Genomic DNA, 21,797 nt, shown 5'->3' on the forward strand with positions numbered 1-21,797 from the left:
TAATTCGGATCTAGGATACCAGATTAGCATTACGTAATGAAAAGTAAATGCGTTTTCAGAGAGTGGTTATTGTGCGTATTTTTATCGGAACGGAAATCTAAACGCGAATGCGTCTACTACTAACGTCGTGGAGAGAATTTATTATAACGTGACGATATCAATACACGCTAAAGAAAAGGAAACTTTATCGGCGGTTTATAGTATTTATATTCATACGCGGTCGAGGACAAATTGATTAAATGTGCGATTGTAATATTTTTACGCCGAAAGAGGTTTCGATGTTAAGCTACGTTTTCGCTGAACCAGCGAACAAGAACGTTCAAAACCTTTGAAAAATTGTTCTTACTCTGTTTGTGGTAGTAAAATCCATTAATAAAAGGGCCAATCGTTCAGAAGGCGTTTCCCGCCGGGAAAGTTTCAATCTGCAGCTCCAAAATGGTCAACGTACCACACTATTTGATGTACTAGATTTTAGAGTCCCATTAAAGAAAGTGTCCATTCAAGACTCTTTTTTTGCCCATTTGATGAGTTTAACGACTTTTTCGTTTCGTATCTGTCTTTTTGTATTTCTTACATTATTGTGCGTATGTTCTTTATATAATGATCATGTCTGCACAACAATATATTATTATCATTATTGTTTCAGGTCTACTGGGAGGACATTCTTTTTACGAGGTACTGTGGCAATCTTTTATTTATGTCGAATTAAGGGTTGATTATGTTTAAGACAAATCGTCATAAATTACAATTAATGCAAATCAAGTAAAGAGTGTATTAGGAGCACAGAAATGCAAAGGGTCGGGTGCTAATTTTCCTACGTATTCCTTTTAGTGGAAATGAATTGTATGCATTAGGAGCGCGGAAGTGTAAAATAGAACGCTGAAACACGATGTCCTCCGGGTACCACAAATGGCAAAAAAGAGGTTAGGAGCACAGAAATGCTAAATGTTGAGTGCTAATTTGCATACGTGTTCCTTTTACTGCAAATGAATTGCATGTGTGTCAGGAGCGCGGATTTAGAAAATAGAACGCTAACATATTATGCCCTCTCGGTCCCAAAAATTCGTTAAAAACAATCGTATGTGTTAGGAGTACAGAAATGTAAATGGTTCAGTGCTAATTTCCTTACCTATTTTAGGTAGATTTCTTCCACCCATTGTAATGGTCAAAGGAACACTCTCAGTTTCGTAATTATGCGCCGATTCCGACCAAACTTTAAGGGTTGGTGTAACTCATAAATATGACGTTCAAGTTCGCGAATGGGTCAAACAAAATGGCGGCCACTTCTATATGCTAAATGGCTTTAACTTTTCCTTTTTATAGCGTGTATTAGGAGCACATCAGGAACGCAAACAAAGGATTGAGTGCTAATTTGCCTACGTATTCCTTTTACTGCAAATTAAATGCTTGTATCAGGAGCGCCGAAGTGTAGAATAGAAGGATAACACATATTGCGGTCTTCTGATGGTACCAAATATTCATTAAAAACAATCACGTGTATTAGAGTCGAGCACAGAAATGCAGAGTTCAGTGCTAATGTGCGTACGTATTTTTTTTTACTGAAATTTATTTTATGTATCAGGATCACGTCCTTGGTAACAAAAATTCGTTAAAAAGTAACGCGCGGGGATTAGGAGCACATAAAATGCAAAAGGTCGAGTGCTAATTTGCCTACGTATTCCCTTTTCTGCAACTGAATGGCAAGTATCAGGAGCGCGCAGAAGTGTAAAATAGAAGGCTAACATATATTATGTTTTCCTGATACTAAATACTCATTAAAAAGAATCGCGTGTATTATCAGCACAGAAATACTAAGGGTTTGCATACGTACTACTTTTACTGCAAATGAATTTTATGTATTAGGAGCACGGAAATCTAGAAGGCTAACCCAGATTAATGTTCTCGTGGTAACAAAAATTCGTTAAAAAGAATCGCGGGTATTAGGAGAACATAAAATGCAAAGGGTCGAGTTCTAATTTGCTTACGTATTCCCTTTTCTGCAACTAAATTGCATGTATCAGGAGCGCGGAAGTGTAAAATAGAATGCTAACACATATTATGTTCTCTTGATACCAAATACAGGTTAAAATGAATCGCGTGTATTGGGAGCACAGAAATGCTAAGGGTTCGCATACGCATTCCTTTTACTGCAAATGAATTTTATGTATTAGGAGCACGGAAGTCTAGAAGGCTAACCGAAATTAATGTTCTCTTGATAACAAAAATTCGTTGAGAAGAATGTCGGGTATTAGGAGAACATAAAATGCAAAGGGTCGAGTGCTAATTTTCTTACGTATTCCCTTTTCTGCAACTAAATTGCATGTATCAGGAGCGCGGAAGTGTAAAATAGTAGTGTAACACATATTATGTTCTCCTGCTACCAAAAACTCTTTAAAAAGAATCGCGTGTATTAGAAGCGCAGAAATGCAAAGAGCTCGCATGTGCCTACGTACCCCTTTTACATGAAATGAATTGCACGTATCAGGAGCGCGCGGAAGTGTAAAATAGAAGGCTGAAACACGATGTCCTCCTGGTACCACAAAATGTTAAAAAAGAGATTAGGAGCACAGAAATGCTAAATATTGAGTGCTAATTTACCTATGTATAATTTTTACTGCCCCTGATGCATACCAGAGCGCGGAAGTGTAACACAAAGGGCTGTAACATTATGTCCACCTGGTATCAAAAATTCAGAAAATACAAGCGCGTGTATTAGGAGCATAGAAATGCAAAGGATTGAGTGATTTTCCTACGTATTCCTTATGCTGGAAATGAATTGTTGGTATCAGGAGCGCAGGTGGAAAACAGAATGGTGACACATTATATATGATGCAGATCAAAATTGAGAAAGATTGAGGGGATCTACAGGATTAAAAAGATTAAGATTCAAGAATAGCGTGAAGAAGATAAGGAGGATGATCAATGACCGAGAGGATCAACAAGATAATTGAAATGCCGATCAAGAGAAAGATCTAGAGGATTGAGGCATCGACGGGATCGAGGTCTCAGGAGAGCCAGAAGGGCTAAGACAATCTACGTCAAGAAGGCTAGGGGGATCGAAATGATCGAGAGTGCCAATAGGATCAACAGCTCGTAAGTCGTATCAGGAGATTAAAAAGGATCAGAGGTAATTAAAAGGGTTCAAACTATCAAGAGTATTAGCAGAACCAAGAGGAGTGTATCAAGAAAATTATGAAATGAAAAGAGGCAACATATAGAAAAATGTTCTAGAGACTTTTCAGATTTATGAGGTCTCAAGAATTCTAACATTTTTAGATTTCGAAGGATCTTTCTAGGAAGATATTTCTATTTTTTGAATTTTGATATCGAGAATACTCTGTTTGGTCTGGATATTTGAAGCTTCTCGCACCTCTGTGCTCCTGATCATGTCAGAATTTTCCACCTCCTGCTCTTCTGGTTGCTTTTGAGAGGAACTGTGTCGAGAGGCAGTGCAGGTATTTGGTAATTGATTAACCTACTGTCCTGCTGATTAAATTAGACTACGTGCAGGCTGATTTGTTCTTGGAATTCTTCGTCTCTGTGCTCCTGGTATTAGTAGTCGCGTGAGACGAGGGGTTACGATCGCTTTTTTGCGTCTCAAGGCGCAATTTGTTGATACTTTTTTTGCTCCTGGTCTTTATTTTCAGATAGACTTGTATTAGGGGAACATGAATCTAAGTCAGAATTTTCCACCTCCTGCTCTTCTGGTTGCTTTTGAGAGGAACTGCGTCAAGAGGCAGTGCAGGTATTTGGTAATTGATTAACCTACTGTCCTGCTGATTAAATTAGACTACGTGCAGGCAGATTCGTTCTTGGAATTGTTCGTCTCTGTGCTCCTGGTATTAGTAGTCGCGTGAGACGAGGGGTTACGATCGCTTTTTTTGCGCCTGGAGGCGCAATTTGTTGATACTTTTTTGCTCCTGATCTTTATTTTCAGACAGACTTGTATTAGGAGAACATGAATTTAAAAGGTTTTTTTTATTAGGATGGCATAAGACGAGTTCGACACCGTTTTTATAAAACAACTGATTCTTATATGAGGTACTACGCTTGTATTATCACGTTAAATCTTCAAAACGATTGTATTAGGAGAACAGAACATCGACAAATAAGAACAATTGTACCCTGGTTGGCAATTTTAGGCATAACGTTTGCCTTCTGCAAGCATAAAAGGAAACTCAATCGGCGATCGATTCTAAAACGGCAAGGACTTCGACTAATTAAGGTCGCCCTGATCCACAAATGGCGATGCCTAAAATAAAATTATCTCGCCGCTTCGCGATTGATGAATCGTGCTCAATGAGTGCAACTGGTTTGCGTCGAAACAATGAGCAATTGGCCGCCAACATTCATCATTTCGTTAAATTGTCCCGCCAACGCCGCCGCCGTCGACATCTGCTTTCGCTTTGCTCGTAGAAGGAAAAAAAAGGTCGAAGGAAGAGAAGAACATTTCCGGGATACGACTAAACCTGGAACTCATCCAAGTGCAACCGCTTTTTTATCCGTTACAGTTACAATTTGTAAAACGCATCGAGCAGCGCGGCATAAATTCAATTTTCCAGTTTATGGTTTGTGGCATTGCGTACGCCATTAAGTTTGCTCCTAATGGCTGGTATCTGCACTGTTTTTCAGTAAATTGATGTTGACGCATTTATGATCGTAATGCGTGCACTTTTTATTACCCGTTTCTGCGATTAATTAGTGACTACGCAAAGGAAATGGCGTCTTATTAAGAATGTATCGCGCGTCTATTAAAAACTCGTTGGGAATTTCTCTGTTCATTCAACTTCTTTCTAAATTAAGTGCCCTGTCAACATTGTCGAGGTCGAGGCCTTTTTCGACTGGGAATTGGTTTTTCACGCGAAGATTAAGTGGTAGAGCAGCTGCTTTGATTGATGTATTGGACTGTGGTTGACGGACGGATTGTATTTTGAGACAATTTGGGAAATCAATTACAAATTTTATCGCATTGTGGGCTCCCAGAACTCAGAAGGAGAGATTGGACAATTTTTAGCAAGGGTGCCGATTTTCCAAAAGCCGATAATTTCAAGCCAAGTCGCATGAAATTCAAATGATCGATTTGCCACTTTGCTCCCAAATTTTTGGGACATTTTGGGATCCATGATGCAGACTGATGTTTCTTTATAAATTGATTCATGAGCTCCTCGAACTGGCAAAAAGCGATTTGAAGGTTTAAGATACGGAAGGGGAATTCTTTAAAGTTAATTATTTCGTTCCAATTTGGCTATGCGGTTCTGGGGACACTTTGGGATCCATACCGCAAAATTTTAGATCTTTATCAATTGGATAATAAGCTCCCAGAACTGAAAAAAAATGATTAGAAGATTCATACCACGGAAACGAAATTATTAAAAGTTGATTATTCCGTGCCAACTCGCTGCGACATGTTTGGGACATTTTGGGATTCATATCGCAATCTTCTGGGTCTTCATCAATTGGATTATCAGTTCGCAGAACTGGGAAAAAGTGAGTTGAAGGTCCATGCCACGGAAACTGAATTATTAAAAGTCGATTATTACGTGTGAACTCCATACTAGATGTTTGGGATACGTTGGGATCCATGTTGTAGACTTGTGCGTCTTTAAAATGGGAACATGAACTCCCCCGAGCTGGGAAAAAGTGATTTGAAGATTTCTGTCGCGAAAGCGTAATTCTCAGAAGCCGATTATTACGTACCATGTTGCCCGAAATGTTTGGGAGACTTTGGGGTAGATATCATAAATTTGAGGTTTCTTAAAAATTCGATTGTGATCTCCCCGAACTGGGGAAAAGTGATTTGAGGGTTTCTCCTGAGGGAACGGATTTATTTCAAGTTAATTATTTCGTACCATTTCGCTATGTGATGCTCGAGACACTTTGGAATCCATATCGTAAACTTGTGGGTCCCTATAAATTTGATTATGGCCTTCTCGACCGGGGGAAAAGTGATTTGGAGGTCTCTGCCACGGAAACGAAAATCGTGAAAGTTATCTTCCCTGCTAACCCACTGCGAGATGTTTGGGACATTTTGGGATCCATATCACAAACTTGGAGTTCTTTATAAATTTGATTATGATCTCTCCGAACTAGGAAAAGGTGAATTGAAGATTTCTAGCTTGGAAGCGCAATTTTTGGGACATTTTGGGATCCATGTCATAAAGTTGGGGTTCTTTATAAATATCTCCCCGAAGGGATAAAAATAGATTTGAATATTTCTGCCACGTAAATCAAATTCTTAAAAGTTGATTATTCTGTGCCAACTCACTGCGAGATGTTTGGGACATTTTGGGATCCATATCGCAAATTTGTGGATCTTTATCAATTGGATTATGGGCCCCTCGAACTGAAAAAAGTGCAAGAAAAATTTGAAGATATTTGCCACGGAAACGAAACTCTTAAAAGTTGATTACTTATTGCAAAATCACTGCGAGATGTTTGGGATATTTTGGGATCCATATCGCAAACTTGTGGTTCCATATAAATTATGGGCTTCTCGACCTGGTAAAAAGTAATTTGAAGGTGTCTGCCACGGAAAGGAAATTCTTAAAAGTTTATTATTCTCTTCCAACTCACTGTGAGATGTTTGGGACATTTTGGGATCCATATCGCAAATTTGTGGATTTTTATCAATTGGATTATGGGCCCCTCGACCTGAGAAAAAGTGATTTGAAAGTCTCTGCCACGGAAACGAAATTTTTAAAAGTTGATTATTCGGTACCAACTCGCCGCGAGATGTTTGGGACATTTTGGGTCCAAATTGCAATATTATGGGTCTTTATAAATTCGATTATGAGCTCCCCGAACTAGGAAAAAGCGAATTGAAGATTTCTAACTTAGAAGCGCAATTTTAGAAAGCGACTATTTCGTGCCATTTCGCTATGAGATGCTTGGGACACTTTGGGATCCATATCACAAACTTGGGTTTCTTTAAAAATTCGATTGTGATCTCCCCAAACTGGGAAAAAGTGATTTGAAGAGACTCAGAAGCCGATTATTCCGTGCCAATTTGCGCCCAAATATTTGGGATCCATGATGCAGACTGATGTTTCTTAATAAATTGAATCATGAGCTCCCAGAACTTGGCTAAAAGTGATTTTACGAAAAGGCGCATTATTCCGTGCAAACGTCATGCGATGTGCTTGGACATTTTGGGATCCATGTTGCAGACGTGTGCTTCTTTATAAATGGAATCATGAGCTCCCAGGGCAGGGAAAAAATGAAGATTTCTGTCGCGAACGCGCAATTTTGAGAAGTCGATTATTTCGTCCCAATTTTCTGCGAGACGTTTGGGGCATTTTGGGATCCATATCGCAACCTTGGAGTTATTTATAAGTTGGATCATGAGCTGCTTTATCTGGAAAATTGAAGATTTCTGCGACGGAAGCGGAATTCTTTAAAGTAAATTATACCGTGCCATTTCGCTATATGATGCTTGGGGCACTTTGGGATCTACATCACAAAGTCAAAGCTTTTATATAGATCCCCGAACTAGGAAAAAGTGAGTTGCAGATTTCTAGCTTGGAAGCGCAATTTTTAGAAGACTATTTCGGGATGCTTGGGACATTTTGGGATCCATGTCACAAAGTTCGGGTTCTTTATAAATTCCCCGAAGTGGTAAAAATTGGTTTGAAGGCTCTTGAAGATTCTGAAGTTGATTATTGCATGCAAACCCCGTGCGACATGCTCGCGACATTTTGGGATCCATGTGAGAGACTTGCGCTTTTTCCTCGGCTTCTTCATAAATGGCATCATGAGTTCCCCGAGCTGGGAGAAAGTGGTTGAAACCACTTCCTGCCGCGAAAGCGTAATTCTTAGAAGCCGATTATACTGTGTCAATTTGTTTGGAAATGTTTGGGACATTTTGGGACCCAACCCGCAAATTTGTGTGTCTTTATAATTTGCATTAAAGACCTCTCGATTTGAATGGGTCTGCCACGGAAACGGAATCCTTAAAAGATGGTCATTCTGCGCCAACTCGTTGCGAGATATTTGGACCACTTTGGGATCCATAGTGTAAATCTTTATAAATGGGATTATGAGCTCCCAGAACTAGAAAAGAGTATCACGTCACGGAAACGAAAAAGTGAGAAGAATGTCTCTGCATCGAAAACGAAATTCTTAAAAGTTAGTTATGGCGTTCCAACACTGCGAGATGTTTGGGACATTTTGGGACCCATACTGCAAACTTGTGGTTAAATTGGATTATGAGCTCCCAGAAATGGGAAAAAATGAAGTGAAGGTCTGTGTCACGGAAACGAAATTCTTAAAAGCCGATTATTCCGTGCCAACTCACTGCGAGATGTTTGGGATATTTTGGGATCCATATGGCCAACTTGCGAGTCTTTATAAATTGACGTCGGAACTAAGAAAAACTAATTTGAAAATTTCGACCACGGATGCGGAATTCTTTAGAGTCAATGACTTCGTGCCATTTCTGTGTGTAATTTTTGGGATACTTTGGGATCCATTTCACAAACTTGGGAGTTCTTTATTAATTCGATTATGAGCGCCCTGATGTGGGAGAAAGTGACTTGAAGATTTCTGCCACGGAAGTTGAATTATTTACAGTTAATTATTTCGACCCATTTTGCTATTTGACGCTTGGGATACTTTGGGATCCATATCACAAACTTGGGAGTTCTTTATAAATTCGATTATGAGCGCCCCGGTGTGGGAGAAAGTGACTTGAAGATTTCTGCCACAGAAGTTGAATTCTTTACAGTTAATGATTTCGACCCATTTTGCTATTTGACGCTTGGGATACTTTGGGATCCAGTTGTGCTAATTTTTAAATGAGATTTTGACCTGCACGGGTTTGCCGATGGGAGATGTATTCCAAGAAGGTGTCGCTCGACCATTCGGCTGTGGCAAAAAATGTAACGATTGGCTAATGTTGCGCCACTTTTCGATTATTTGCGCTGTAGGTGTATTTCAATAGCACCGTATCCCGCCGATTTCCAAAATCGTCGATTGTAATTCGACTAAATTGAGCGGAAAATTGAGTGTATTTTTCCATTGAAAATATCCGCACACGCGCAAAATTTTGGCAACGGTCACTCGCGACGACATAAATTGCGATGCCTCGCACTTGTCTCGTCTTGTCTAGCGAAGACAGACGGACACCGTTAGTTTAATTGCGATTTTACGTCGCCAGTGGGTGTAATGACCGTGCGAATGAAAAAGAAAAAAAAACTATCCGACTCGAAGGACCGATTTGATTAATCAAGCGCGAAAATCGTGTCGCGTGACGGAAGATCGCCCGTCCTTGACGGGCGTCTTTTCGCGATGCAATTTGGATTGTTTCGTCGAATCGATATGGAAAATGGGGATGTGGACGGAATATCCTCTTTAAAGCTTGATTCTGCCCAGTTTTCGCCTTTTCCTTCCGTCTGCGCCAGCACATAACCTACATTTTTTGGGGTGTGTTCCTTCGCTTTATTGCCGCTTTTTTAATTTCGACAATGCATACGTGATTTTGTCGCGAAGGCTTGAATACATTTTTCAATTGAGGGGATGGTCACATGATGCTGTGCACCCGCAATAAAGGGCGCTTTTAGATGTGCGTGCCGGCGATGAGGAGGGTTTTGAGCGGCTTTGCTGGATCGCTTGTTTGCACTGTAAGTTTTATGTGTCGCTTTTGTCCCGACTAATTTGCATGCGGGTTAACGTCCTTAGAGGTTTCGATTCAAAATAGAAAATAATTGGCAGTGCTAGCGTTTCTATTAAACACGGAAACCATACCATACTCCACAGGTACCAAATTATGCGGGGTGCTCGCAACCTAACCTTACATTTGCATGTACAGGGGATATGCGCCGTTCTACTGAAAATATTGATCAGCGTGACGAGTAATCGAGCCACCTGTTGACTTTTTAACTTGACAACGTGACCAATATTGTATAAATGACCTGTTTCCCATAACTGCGCAAAAAAAGCGCCTAATTGTAGCTCAAGACAATAGTTCTGTGCTAATTGCTTTGTTTTTTATGTCAATTTTTTGCTAAACCATATCAGCGCAAAAAAGCAGTTTCACTTAAGGCGCATAATTGTCTCACGGCACAAGTGCTAGACTTCGGTGCAAACCTGATCCCTATAACGGCTCAAGAAGCAGTTTTACTGGTAGCGCATAATGCACCCTAAGACTTCTATGTTAATTTTTTGTAAAACCTGATCCTAATGGAAGCGTACAATAGTCGCACAAGACAGAATTTGTGAAATCTGATCTCTACAACGGCGCAAAACATTTTTTACTGGAAGCGCATAATAGTAGCACACGACAATAGTTTGGTGCTAAGCCGAGTGCTAAGCAGTTCGTCTTAGTTGCGAATCTTTTGTCAAACATAATCCTTATAACGGCGCAAAATGAGGTTTTACTAGAAGCGCATAATGGGCGCACATCAAACCTGATCCCAATAACGGTAACAAAACCACTTTCATTGGGCAAGAGTTTGAGTTCATTTTTAATGTAAATTTTTGGTCAAACCTGAGCCGTATAACGGCGCAAAATCAAGTTTTACTAGAAGCGCATAATAGTCTTGCGCAAAAAATAATGTCAACGGCGCCTAATTGCTACTGAAGTGGAAATATGCGCACAAGTTCACACACGGGAAGTTTTTTGCGCCTTGGAATTTTTTTGTTCCTTCGTGTTGGAGGCGCACAAGATCTTTGGCTCCGCAGCGCATAATTGGCGCACAAGGAAAGAGAATGGCGACGAATTCGTTGTTTTGTCTTACGCAAAAAAAGTGTCAACGGCGCCTAAATGCTACTGAAGTGGAAATATGCGCACAAGTTCACGCACGGGAAGTTTCTTGCGCCTTGGAAATTTTGTTGTCCCTTCGGGTTGGAGGCGCACAAGATGTGTGGCTCCGCAGCGCATAATTGGCGCACAAGGAAAGAGAATGGCGACGAGTTCGTTGTTTTGTCAACGGCGCCTAATTGCTACCGAAGTTTAAATATGCGCACAAGTTTACGCACGGGAAGTTTCTTGCGCCTTGGAAATTTTGTTGTCCCTTCGGGTTGGAGGCGCACAAGATCTTTGGCTCCGCAGCGCATAATTGGCGCACAAGGAAAGAGAATGGCGACGAATTCGTTGTTTTGTCTTACGCAAAAAATAATGTCAACGGCGCCTAATTGCTACTGAAGTGGAAATATGCGCACAAGTTCACGCACGTGAAGTTTCTTGCGCCTTGGAAATTTTTTTGTCCCTTCGGGTTAGAGGCGCACAAGATCTTTGACGCCGCAGCGCATAATTGGCGCACAAGGAAAGAGAATGGCGACGAATTCGTTGTTTTGTCTTACGCAAAAAAAAGTGTCAACGGCGCCTAAATGCTACCGAAGTAGAAATATGCGCACAAGTTTACACACGTGAAGTTTCTTGCGCCTTGGAAATTTTTTTGTCCCTTCGGGTTAGAGGCGCACAAGATTTTTGGCTCCGCAGCGCATAATTGGCGCACAAGGAAACAGAATGGCGACGAGTTCGCTGTTTTGTCTTACGCAAAAAATGTCAACGGCGCCTAAATGCTATTGAAGTAGAAATATGCGCACAAGTTCACGCACGGGAAGTTTCTTGCGCCTTGGAAATTTTTTTGTCCCTTCGGCTTGGAGGCGCACAAGATTTTTGGCTCCGCAGCGCATAATTGGCGCACAAGGAAACAGAATGGCGACGAGTTCGGCGACGAATTCGTTGTTTTGTCTTACGCAAAAAAAAGTGTCAACGGCGCCTAAATGCTACTGAAGTGGAAATATGCGCACAAGTTCACGCACGGGAAGTTTCTTGCGCCTTGGAAATTTTGTTGTTCCTTCGGGTTGGAGGCGCACAAGATGTGTGGCTCCGCAGCGCATAATTGGCGCACAAGGAAACAGAATGGCGACGAGTTCGCTGTTTTGTCTTACGCAAAAAATGTCAACGGCGCCTAAATGCTATTGAAGTAGAAATATGCGCACAAGTTCACGCACGGGAAGTTTCTTGCGCCTTGGAAATTTTTTTGTCCCTTCGGCTTGGAGGCGCACAAGATTTTTGGCTCCGCAGCGCATAATTGGCGCACAAGGAAACAGAATGGCGACGAGTTCGCTGTTTTGTCTTACGCAAAAAATGTCAACGGCGCCTAAATGCTATTGAAGTAGAAATATGCGCACAAGTTCACGCACGGGAAGTTTCTTGCGCCTTGGAAATTTTTTTGTCCCTTCGGCTTGGAGGCGCACAAGATTTTTGGCTCCGCAGCGCAGTTCGTTGTTTTGTCTTACGCAAAAAATAATGTCAAAGGCGCCTAATTGCTACTGAAGTGGAAATATGCGCGCAAGTTCACGCACGGGAAGTTTCTTGCGCCTGGGAAATTTTTTAGTCGCTGCGAGTTGGAGGCGCACAAGATGTTTGGCTTCGCAGCGCATAATTGGCGCACAAGGAAAGAGAATGGCGACGAGTTCGTTGTTTTGTCTTACGCAAAAAATAATGTCAAAGGCGCCTAATTGCTACTGAAGTGGAAATATGCGCGCAAGTTCACGCACGGGAAGTTTCTTGCGCCTGGGAAATTTTTTAGTCGCTGCGAGTTGGAGGCGCACAAGATGTTTGGCTTCGCAGCGCATAATTGGCGCACAAGGAAAGAGAATGGCGAAGAGTTCGTTGTTTTGTCTTACGCAAAAAATAATGGCAACGGCGCCTAATTCCTACTGAAGCAGAAATATGCGCACAAGTTCACGCACGGGAAGTTTCTTGCGCCTTGGAAATTTTGTTGTTCCTTCGGCTTGGAAGCGCACAAGATGTTTGGCTTCGCAGCGCATAATTGGCGCACAAGGAAACAGAATGGCGACGAGTTCGTTGTTTTGTCTTACGCAAAAAATGTCAGCGGCGCCTAATTGCTACCGAAGCAGAAATATGCGCACAAGTTCACGCACGGGAAGTTTCTTGCGCCTTGGAAATTTTGTTGTTCCTTCGGCTTGGAAGCGCACAAGATGTTTGGCTTCGCAGCGCATAATTGGCGCACAAGGAAACAGAATGGCGACGAGTTCGTTGTTTTGTCTTACGCAAAAAATGTCAGCGGCGCCTAATTGCTACCGAAGCAGAAATATGCGCACAAGTTCACGCACGGGAAGTTTCTTGCGCCTTGGAAATTTTGTTGTCCCTTCGGCTTGGAGGCGCACAAGATGTTTGGCTCCGCTGCGCATAATTGGCGCACAAGGAAACAAAATGGCGACGAGTTCGTTGTTTTGTCTTACGCAAAAAATATTATCAACGGCGCTTAATTGTTACTGAAGTGGAAATATGCGCACAAGTTCATTCACGGGAAGTTTCTTGCGTCTTGGAAATTTTGTTGTCCCTTCGGGTTGGAGGCGCACAAGATGTTTGGCTCCGCAGCGCATAATTGGCGCACAAGGAAAGAGAATGGCGACGAGTTCGTTGTTTTGTCTTACGCAAAAAATAATGTCAAAGGCGCCTAATTGCTACTGAAGTGGAAATATGCGCACAAGTTCACGCACGGGAAGTTTCTTGCGTCTTGGAAATTTTGTTGTCCCTTCGGGTTGGAGGCGCACAAGATGTTTGGCTTCGCAGCGCATAATTGGCGCACAAGGAAAGAGAATGGCGAAGAGTTCGTTGTTTTGTCTTACGCAAAAAATAATGGCAACGGCGCCTAATTCCTACTGAAGTGGAAATATGCGCACAAGTTCACGCACGGGAAGTTTCTTGCGCCTTGGAAATTTGTTTGTCGCTGCTGGTTGGAGGCGCACAAGATGTTTGGCTCCGCAGCGCATAATCGGCGCATAAGGAAAGAGAATGGCGAAGAGTTCGTTGTTTTGTCTTATGCAAAAAATAATGGCAACGGCGCCTAATTGCTACCGAAGCAGAAATATGCGCACAAGTTCACGCACGGGAAGTTTCTTGCGCCTTGGAAATTTGTTTGTCGCTGCTGGTTGGAGGCGCACAAGATGTTTGGCTCCGCAGCGCATAATCGGCGCATAAGGAAAGAGAATGGCGAAGAGTTCGTTGTTTTGTCTTATGCAAAAAATAATGGCAACGGCGCCTAATTGCTACCGAAGCAGAAATATGCGCACAAGTTCACACACGGGAAGTTTCTTGCGCTTTGGAAATTTTTTTGTCCCTTCGGCTTGGAGGCGCACAAGATGTTTGGCTCCGCAGCGCATAATTGGCGCACAAGGAAAGAGAATGGCGACGAGTTCGTTGTTGTGTCTTACGCAAAAAATATTATCAACGGCGCTTAATTGTTACTGAAGTGGAAATATGCGCACAAGTTCATTCACGGGAAGTTTCTTGCGTCTTGGAAATTTTGTTGTCCCTTCGGGTTGGAGGCGCACAAGATGTTTGGCTCCGCAGCGCATAATTGGCGCACAAGGAAAGAGAATGGCGACGAGTTCGTTGTTTTGTCTTACGCAAAAAATAATGTCAACGGCGCCTAATTGCTACTGAAGTGGAAATATGCGCGCAAGTTCACGCACGGGAAGTTTCTTGCGCCTTGGAAATTTTTTAGTCGCTGCGAGTTGGAGGCGCACAAGATGTTTGGACACGCAGCGCATAATTGGCGCACAAGGAAAGAGAATGGCGACGAGTTCGTTGTTTTGTCTTACGCAAAAAATAATGGCAACGGCGCCTAATTGCTACCGAAGTAGAAATATGCGCACAAGTTCACGCACGGGAAGTTTCTTGCGCCTTGGAAATTTTTTAGTCGCTGCGAGTTGGAGGCGCACACGATGTTTGACTCCGCAGCGCATAATTGGCGCACAAGGAAAGAGAATGGCGACGAGTTCGTTGTTTTGTCTTACGCAAAAAATAATGTCAACGGCGCCTAATTGCTACCGAAGTGGAAATATGCGCACCAGATCACGCACAGGAAGTTTCTTGCGCCTTGGAAATTTGTTTGTCGCTGCGGGTTGGAGGCGCACAAGATGTTTTGCTCCGCAGCGCATAATTGGCGCACAAGGAAAGAGAATTGCGATGTGTGTTTGATCAAATGTTACAGCTGATTATTGCGCAAAAGAATTTCAATGGCGCAATAATTGATACCAAAATAAAAACATGCGCACTGGAAGTGAAAATTTTTTTGTGGCTGCGGGTTGGAGGCGCAAAAGAGGTTCGGCGCCGCAGCGCATAATTGGCGCTCAAGGAAAGAGGATGACTATGAGTTTGTTGTCGATGTGAGTGTTTGAACCAAATTTTATCACCGATTATTGCGCTAAGAATAATCTCAATAGCGCCTAATTCCTACGGAAGGAGAAATGTGCGCACAATTTTGAGCGTGAGGAGCACGCGATTTCTAGTTCAGTGGCGCATAATTGGCGCACAAGAAAAAAGTTTGAGAATCAAGACTCCGCCGTCAATAGGAACATTTGGCGAAAGTTGATCACCGATTTTGGAACGAAAAAATAATCTCAACTGCGTAATTGCTACCTAAGGAATAATTTGCGCATAAGTTCACGCACGGAGGGTGTCCTGCGCTTTTACGCTCGATGTTTAGGTCAGCGGCGCACCACACAAAAGTTGGGGCATCAAGGCTGTCAATGTGAATGTGCGGCCACAATTGATCCCCCATTAGGGCGCAAAAAAATGTCAACTACGCTTAATTACTACGACACGAGAAATTTGCGCACAAGTTCATGCATCGTTGGATTTCGTTGTGTCTCTTGAGACAGGAGGTGGAGAAGATCTTTGGTTCAGCGGCGCATAATAAGCGCACAATACAAAAAATAGGAATTTATGTTAATCTACGTACGTATAATGAGTGGAATTTCGATCAGCACGCGGGCATGGCAAGTCTCAAATTGCGCATGCGTAGGGTAAATTTTAAGGGTTTCGATTTATCAAGTGTTTCTGATTAAAATGCACCAAACGTTCAGCTGTGCGCATGTTGCTATTTTCTAAAAATATTGACAGTAATTCTTCACTGAACTGCGGATGAAAGTAATTAGAATGCGCATGACAGTAAATACGATCGCGCATGCGCAGAGCACTTTCTTTTGTTTCCGCCTTCTAGAAATATTTTCCACAAAAATTGAACAAATAGATTAATCATGCCATCTAATGGACTGCGCATGACAGTATAAACACGATCGCGCATGCGCATAGGAGTTTTATTTATTTCTGAAACTATTTTCTAGAAATATTGACAGTAGATCTCAACAAAAATGTAGCAATAGAATGATCATGTCATCGGCGAATATAAGTAATTCGAATGCGCATGACAGTAAAGAGGATCGCGCATGCGCAGAGTTTTTTTTTTGTTTCTCAGCATATTTTCTACAAATGTTGTCAGCAAGCCTTATAGAACGTTCATTAGAATATGAACCGAACGTGCATCGGAAAAACTCGCACATGCGTAGAGAAAAGTTGAGTTGCGCATGCGCAGAGCTACTTTGTCGATACTGTTACACATTCCAAACATGTGGGTGCTCCAAAAACGGCAATACGCGCATAACAGTATTGAAATTCTCCATAAGAAAAGTCGATTGGCGCATGCGCAGTACAACTTTTTTATGCTTCTGCGACCATTAGAGGTCTAAAAGTTGAGATTTGTTAAAGAAAAGAAACTTATGGCGAAGATATCGAATTTAATGCTCAACAATGGGGCGACATACTGAAAGTACGTCTCTTAATAAAAGATTCTTTGTCATTACCATCTCTGCAGGCATACCAGATGTCTATAATAATTTCATTTTTTTTCCTTCTTAATTATCATCGTCTTGCTAAGAATCTGGTGGCATTAATCTCGAAGTGCCAGTGGACTTTCTAAGTGGCTAATTGAAAGTAAGTGAAATTATCGCGCTCAGTTTTTCGTTCGCGATCCCAGAGAGCCGTGCAATTAGCGCAAAATTATGACGAATATTAATAATAATTGCATTTGCATTGCGATTTGGTTTGCGTCTCGGAACTGGTTATGAAACATCTGCCGTTCGACGCGTGATTTTTTGTGATCGTCGTCGCTTGAATTGTATTTACATCACGTGTTAGTTTCATAATAAACATGTGCGTGATGTGTCCGCTGGAGGGGTTCTAACGTTTTTCGATTTTTTTGCAGGCACTATGCACTGAGGTGTACGACATGCAGATTTCGGAGGCTGCGGGCGGCGTCCCGGTGACAGGAGTCGAGCCGTGTCGATTTCCGAAGCTGGAGGAGTGCGCGCACTTTCACTATGAAAGGGTGCAATTGTCCCAGGTCGCCGTCACCCTACAGACGAATATGGACCAATCGTTGCACTCGCAGCACAGTAAGTTCGTAAGGGGTGGTGCAACTTGCGTTATTGACATCCGTTTTTTTAGCGAACGACGACGAGGGCGTCGATTGGCACATGGTGCAGGTGACCTCGGCGGACGAGTGCTGGCTGGTGCAGAGGAGTTACGAAAATTTCAAAATGCTCGACGCCCAACTTCACCAATGCATTTACGATAGGAAGTTTTCGCAACTGCCCGACCTTTCTAGTCATCCCTCGTACGGCGAGGACGTCGAGGTATAGACTTTCGGCGCGGTTCCCCCACGTTGTCATCTCTCGCATTTCAGACCCTCCTCACGGAGTACCTGGTGCGATTTTCGGAGATCGCCGACAACTCGATTAATTGCGGACCGGTGCTGAACTGGTTCCAAATGGACAATAAGGGCAATCGGCTGTTGGTGCCCAGCGAGGAGAGCCGTTCGATAAACACGCCGGCCGTCGCCGCCGCCTATAGCGTTCGTAGATATGTTTCACAGGTAGTTATTGGCCGGTTTACTTTTTCCTAGAAAGCGATGGAGGTTGAGCCTCCCATCGGCGCTTGCGCATAATCGAAAATTATGCGCCCTAATACAGCAGGTCACTTATGCGCCAGAATTTTGCACCAATAGATGTGCCTTGATAGTCGGCTGGCGCATAGTCAGTGAAATTATTACTTTTTTTTACCAGAAGTTGTTACGCAATTTATCCATAGAAGAAAATAGCGGCGCATAATCGGTTTTTTGTCGCCATAGAATGAAAGTTTTTTGCCAGAAAGCGCTGCAACATTATGCTCAAGATTTATTCGTTGCTGGAATCAAATTTTGCGCTTAAACCCCAAAACCTTCTCACGGCGCATAATCCGTTTTGGAGTGGAATCATGAATTTTGACCAGAATGTCACAGCGGCGGGTAATTGGCGCATTATGCTTTGATGGTATACACATTTGCGCTTGAATTGCAAAACGTTCTAACGGCGCATAATCGTGTTTGGAATCCAATTATAAATTTTTGCCGGAATGTATTTACAACCGCACGTTATTGGCGCATCGTTTATGAGTTGATGGAATAAAAATTTGCGCTGAAATCGCGTAACATTTTTACGGCGCAAAATGAATTTTGTGTAGACTGAGGGAAGCTGACATAATTATAATCTTTTTGCCAGAATGCATTTACAGTGGCGCAACAATTATGCGTTTATGAAATACAAATGTGCGCTTAAATTGGAGCATAATCGGCTGTGTCGCCGCCACCATTAGCCCAGATTTGTTCCATTGGTTAGTTTTAGCGGCGCTTGCGCATAATCGTGAATTTTGCGCCCCATATCACTTATGCGCAAGAATTTTGAGCCTTGATAGCGTTGCGCGATATTCGACTGGACTGGCGCATAATCACTGAAATTATTACTTTTTTCCCAGAAGTTACTAAGTGCGCAATTTATCGATAAAACAAAGTAGCTGCGCATAATCGGTTTTGTAATTTGTGTCGCCTTAGACATGCTAATGGAAGTATTTTTTTGGGATGCATAACTTATGCCCAAGAATCATTTGTTGATCGAATTTTGCACTTAAACCGCCAAACATTCTAACAGCGCATAATCGATGTTGGAATGGAATTACAAATTTTCACCAAAATGTAACGGAGTTGATGGAATAAAATCTTGAGCTTAAATCGTAAAGCATTCTAACGGCGCATAATTGATTTTGCAGGCCGATGGAATTATAACTTTTTTGGCGCAATGTAGTTACAGCGACGCATCATTTATGCGTCGGCGAATTAAAAATGTGCGTTTAAATCGTAAAGCATCGAACAGCGCATAATTGGTTTTGTGCAGACACATGGGATTATGACTTTTGCCCTTGTAGTTATAGCGGGGCATCATTATGCGCTTAAATGGCGCACTATCGATTTTGTGCCAACTGAGGGAGGCCGATGGAATTATAACTTTTTTGGCGCAATGTAGTTACAGCAAAGCATCATTTATGCGCAAAAATTAGGCGTTGATGGAACAAAAACATTTGCGCTTAAATCGCAAAACATGCCAACGGCGTGTAACCGGTTTTGTGCCCAATGGAATTTTTTACCAAAAAGTAATTTCAGAAGAGCGTAACAAAAATTATGCGTTGGTCCAATAACATTTTTCTCTTATATTTGCACAGCATTCTAACGGCGCATAATCAGTTTTGGTCCACTTAGGCAGACCGCTGGAATTATAACATTTCTTTGTCAGAATGTATATAACGGTGCGTAATTGGCGCGTCACACAGGAATTGTGCGTTAATGGAATAAAATTTTGCGCCTAAATCGCAAATGGCGCATAATAGGTTTTATATGTCGACATAGGCAGGCTAATGGAATTATGAATTTTTTACTAGAATGTAGTGACGCATCATTTAGGCGTAAGAATTATCCGTTGGCGAATATGGCGCTTAATTCGCAAAACATCTATCGGCGCATAATTGATTTTGTGTTGACTTATACAAACAGATGGAATTATAACTTTTGCCGTTGTAGTTATAGCGGCGCAACATTACTCGTTGATGGAATAAAAATTTACGCCTAAAAATTATGCGCTGATGGAATACAAATTTGATCGCAAAATGTTCCAATGGCGCATAATCGATGTTGTGTGAAGGTAACTTATGGAATTATACATTTTTTGCCAGAATGTTGTTACAGCGGTTCCCATTTATGCGCATTGATGGAATACAAATTTGCGCTTCATCCAACGCCGGATAATCGATTTTGGAATGGAATTTATAAATGTAAAATATGGTACAGCGGCGTGTAATTGGCGCATCACTGATGCCCAAAGATGAAATAAAATTTTGCGCTTAAATAGCAAACCATTGTAGTAGCGCATAATCGGTTTTGTGTTCACTTAGGCAGATCGATGGAATTATAACCTTTTTTGCCAGAATATGCTTAGTTACATTGGCGCATCACTGTCCAAAGTCGGAATAAAATTTTGCGCCTAAATAGCAAAACATTTTAATGGCGCATAATCGGTTTTTTGTCCACTTAGGCAAACCCATGGATTTATAACTTGTCACCATGTCTAAAGATATGATCCATGTCACTGATGCCTAAAGATGGAATAACATTTTGGGCTTAAATAGCAAAACATTTTAACGGCGCATAATCGGTTTTTTAACGGAGGTTTTTTGCGGAACGTAATTGGCGCATCACTTATGCACAAAAATGTTGTGTCTGTTCTGTTTTACTGCATATTTGGTACCACAGTTTTATGCGCAGGAATTATGCGTCACAATATGATGACAAATAATTTTTTTATGTGCCTATAGAATGAAAACTTTTTTGCATGAAATTTGGTGCTCTCTTCGAATGCAAGTGTTTCGCTCACTTTATTTATTACATCAGATTCGGTCATAGTGTGCGCTGTTAGAATAAAGTTGTTCGCCCCAATGGGATTGTGTTGTGCGCTTGATGCGATATCAACGAAGCTAAGTTCTTCCGATTAAAACCTTGCAATTCCTTAATATAACATAAATAGTTAAAAATTACCGCAATATGCGCCTGTTTCTTGCGCCGGAAATCAATTGTGTATCATGCGCGGTTTGACAAAAAAACTTGCGCCGTCACTTGAACAGTTAGAGCAGCAGTTTCATGGACATTTGTTTCTTAGGCAATTTGCGTGAAATTTTGCGCTTCAATGGCAATTATGCGCTTCAATGGCAATTATGCGCTCTTTTGCGCCAAACGTTAATGACGCACGCATGAACAAAACAATTTACGCCGTGAATTGGACAGCTAAGGCTGCTACTTCTTCTTATGCGCACATCAAAAAAATAAAAGTTATGCGCCTATTTTGCTCCGTTACAATAACATTTTGCACTAGACGATAGTGTCATATGATGTTTTTGCTACTGCGACTCGAAATATGTAAGAGGCGCACATTTAGTATCTAACGATGAAGCGCAAAAATGTTTTCTGTCGGCGCATAATTGGCGTGCGATGGTTTGTGTATTCGTTTGCTGTTCCAAATGGCGTAACTGCGTAATGCGATGTTTTTAAGTTGTACAGGGTCCTGGAAAATTTGGTGACAAGATATTTTTTATATGTAGAGGGTGGCCAAATAAGAATGCGAGGTACTGTATCTGGGAACCTGCCCATCGTAGAGACTTGAGGTAAAAAAATTTACTACTAAAACGGCCACGAGAAAAACCTGGAAAATATTTTTAAGTTCCTGCAATGGCCGCTAGGGGGCGTAACTGCAATCTGGAATCTAAAGAAGTGATTTTTCTGTGAATTCCGCTATATTAACCTAACAAAAAAATGTCCGGTCTTTGAAGTTGACGATAATCTGAACCTTTTTTGTTTGACAATTTTTCCCGTATCTCTAAAAATGAAGTGGTGGGGGGTATTCAAAGGTTTCCGTAAAGAACACCCTGTATCTTAGAAACGACTGAGCCGATTTTAACAAACTCAGGTTAATTGAAAAGATTTATTCTTCGGCTACAAATATTATAATATTTGAAGTTTTGTTAGTTTCGCATATCGCCGCTTGAGGGCTTTTTTCGACATTCCGACAGAAATGGTTAATTTTCTCAAAAAAATTAAATGCGTTGGTTTGATTTTTTTTCCATG

The 21,797-nt window shown here is 41.7% G+C and overlaps 1 protein-coding gene across 4 annotated transcripts in view; it reads left to right on the forward strand.

Annotated features, from left to right (window-relative positions):
• The first annotated feature begins 585 nt into the window (after positions 1-585).
• Positions 586-21,797, forward strand: part of LOC116160868 (GTPase-activating protein CdGAPr) — a 32,337-nt gene continuing 11,125 nt past the window's right edge. For 2 of the 4 annotated variants that reach the window (XM_031474004.1, XM_031474005.1), the window contains exons 1-4: positions 586-675; positions 17,022-17,211; positions 17,264-17,451; positions 17,502-17,690. In XM_031474004.1, coding sequence (XP_031329864.1) covers positions 601-675; positions 17,022-17,211; positions 17,264-17,451; positions 17,502-17,690 — 642 coding nt within the window. In that variant the 5' untranslated portion in view covers positions 586-600. Of the gene's footprint in view, positions 676-9,078; positions 9,618-17,021; positions 17,212-17,263; positions 17,452-17,501; positions 17,691-21,797 lie in introns of those variants that run through there. The other 2 variants (XM_031474006.1, XM_031474007.1) reach the window with 2 other exon arrangements.

Source organism: Photinus pyralis, unplaced genomic scaffold (genome assembly GCF_008802855.1).
Source record: "Photinus pyralis isolate 1611_PpyrPB1 unplaced genomic scaffold, Ppyr1.3 Ppyr1.4_LG10, whole genome shotgun sequence".
In the NCBI taxonomy this organism is placed as follows: Eukaryota; Metazoa; Arthropoda; class Insecta; order Coleoptera; family Lampyridae; genus Photinus; species Photinus pyralis.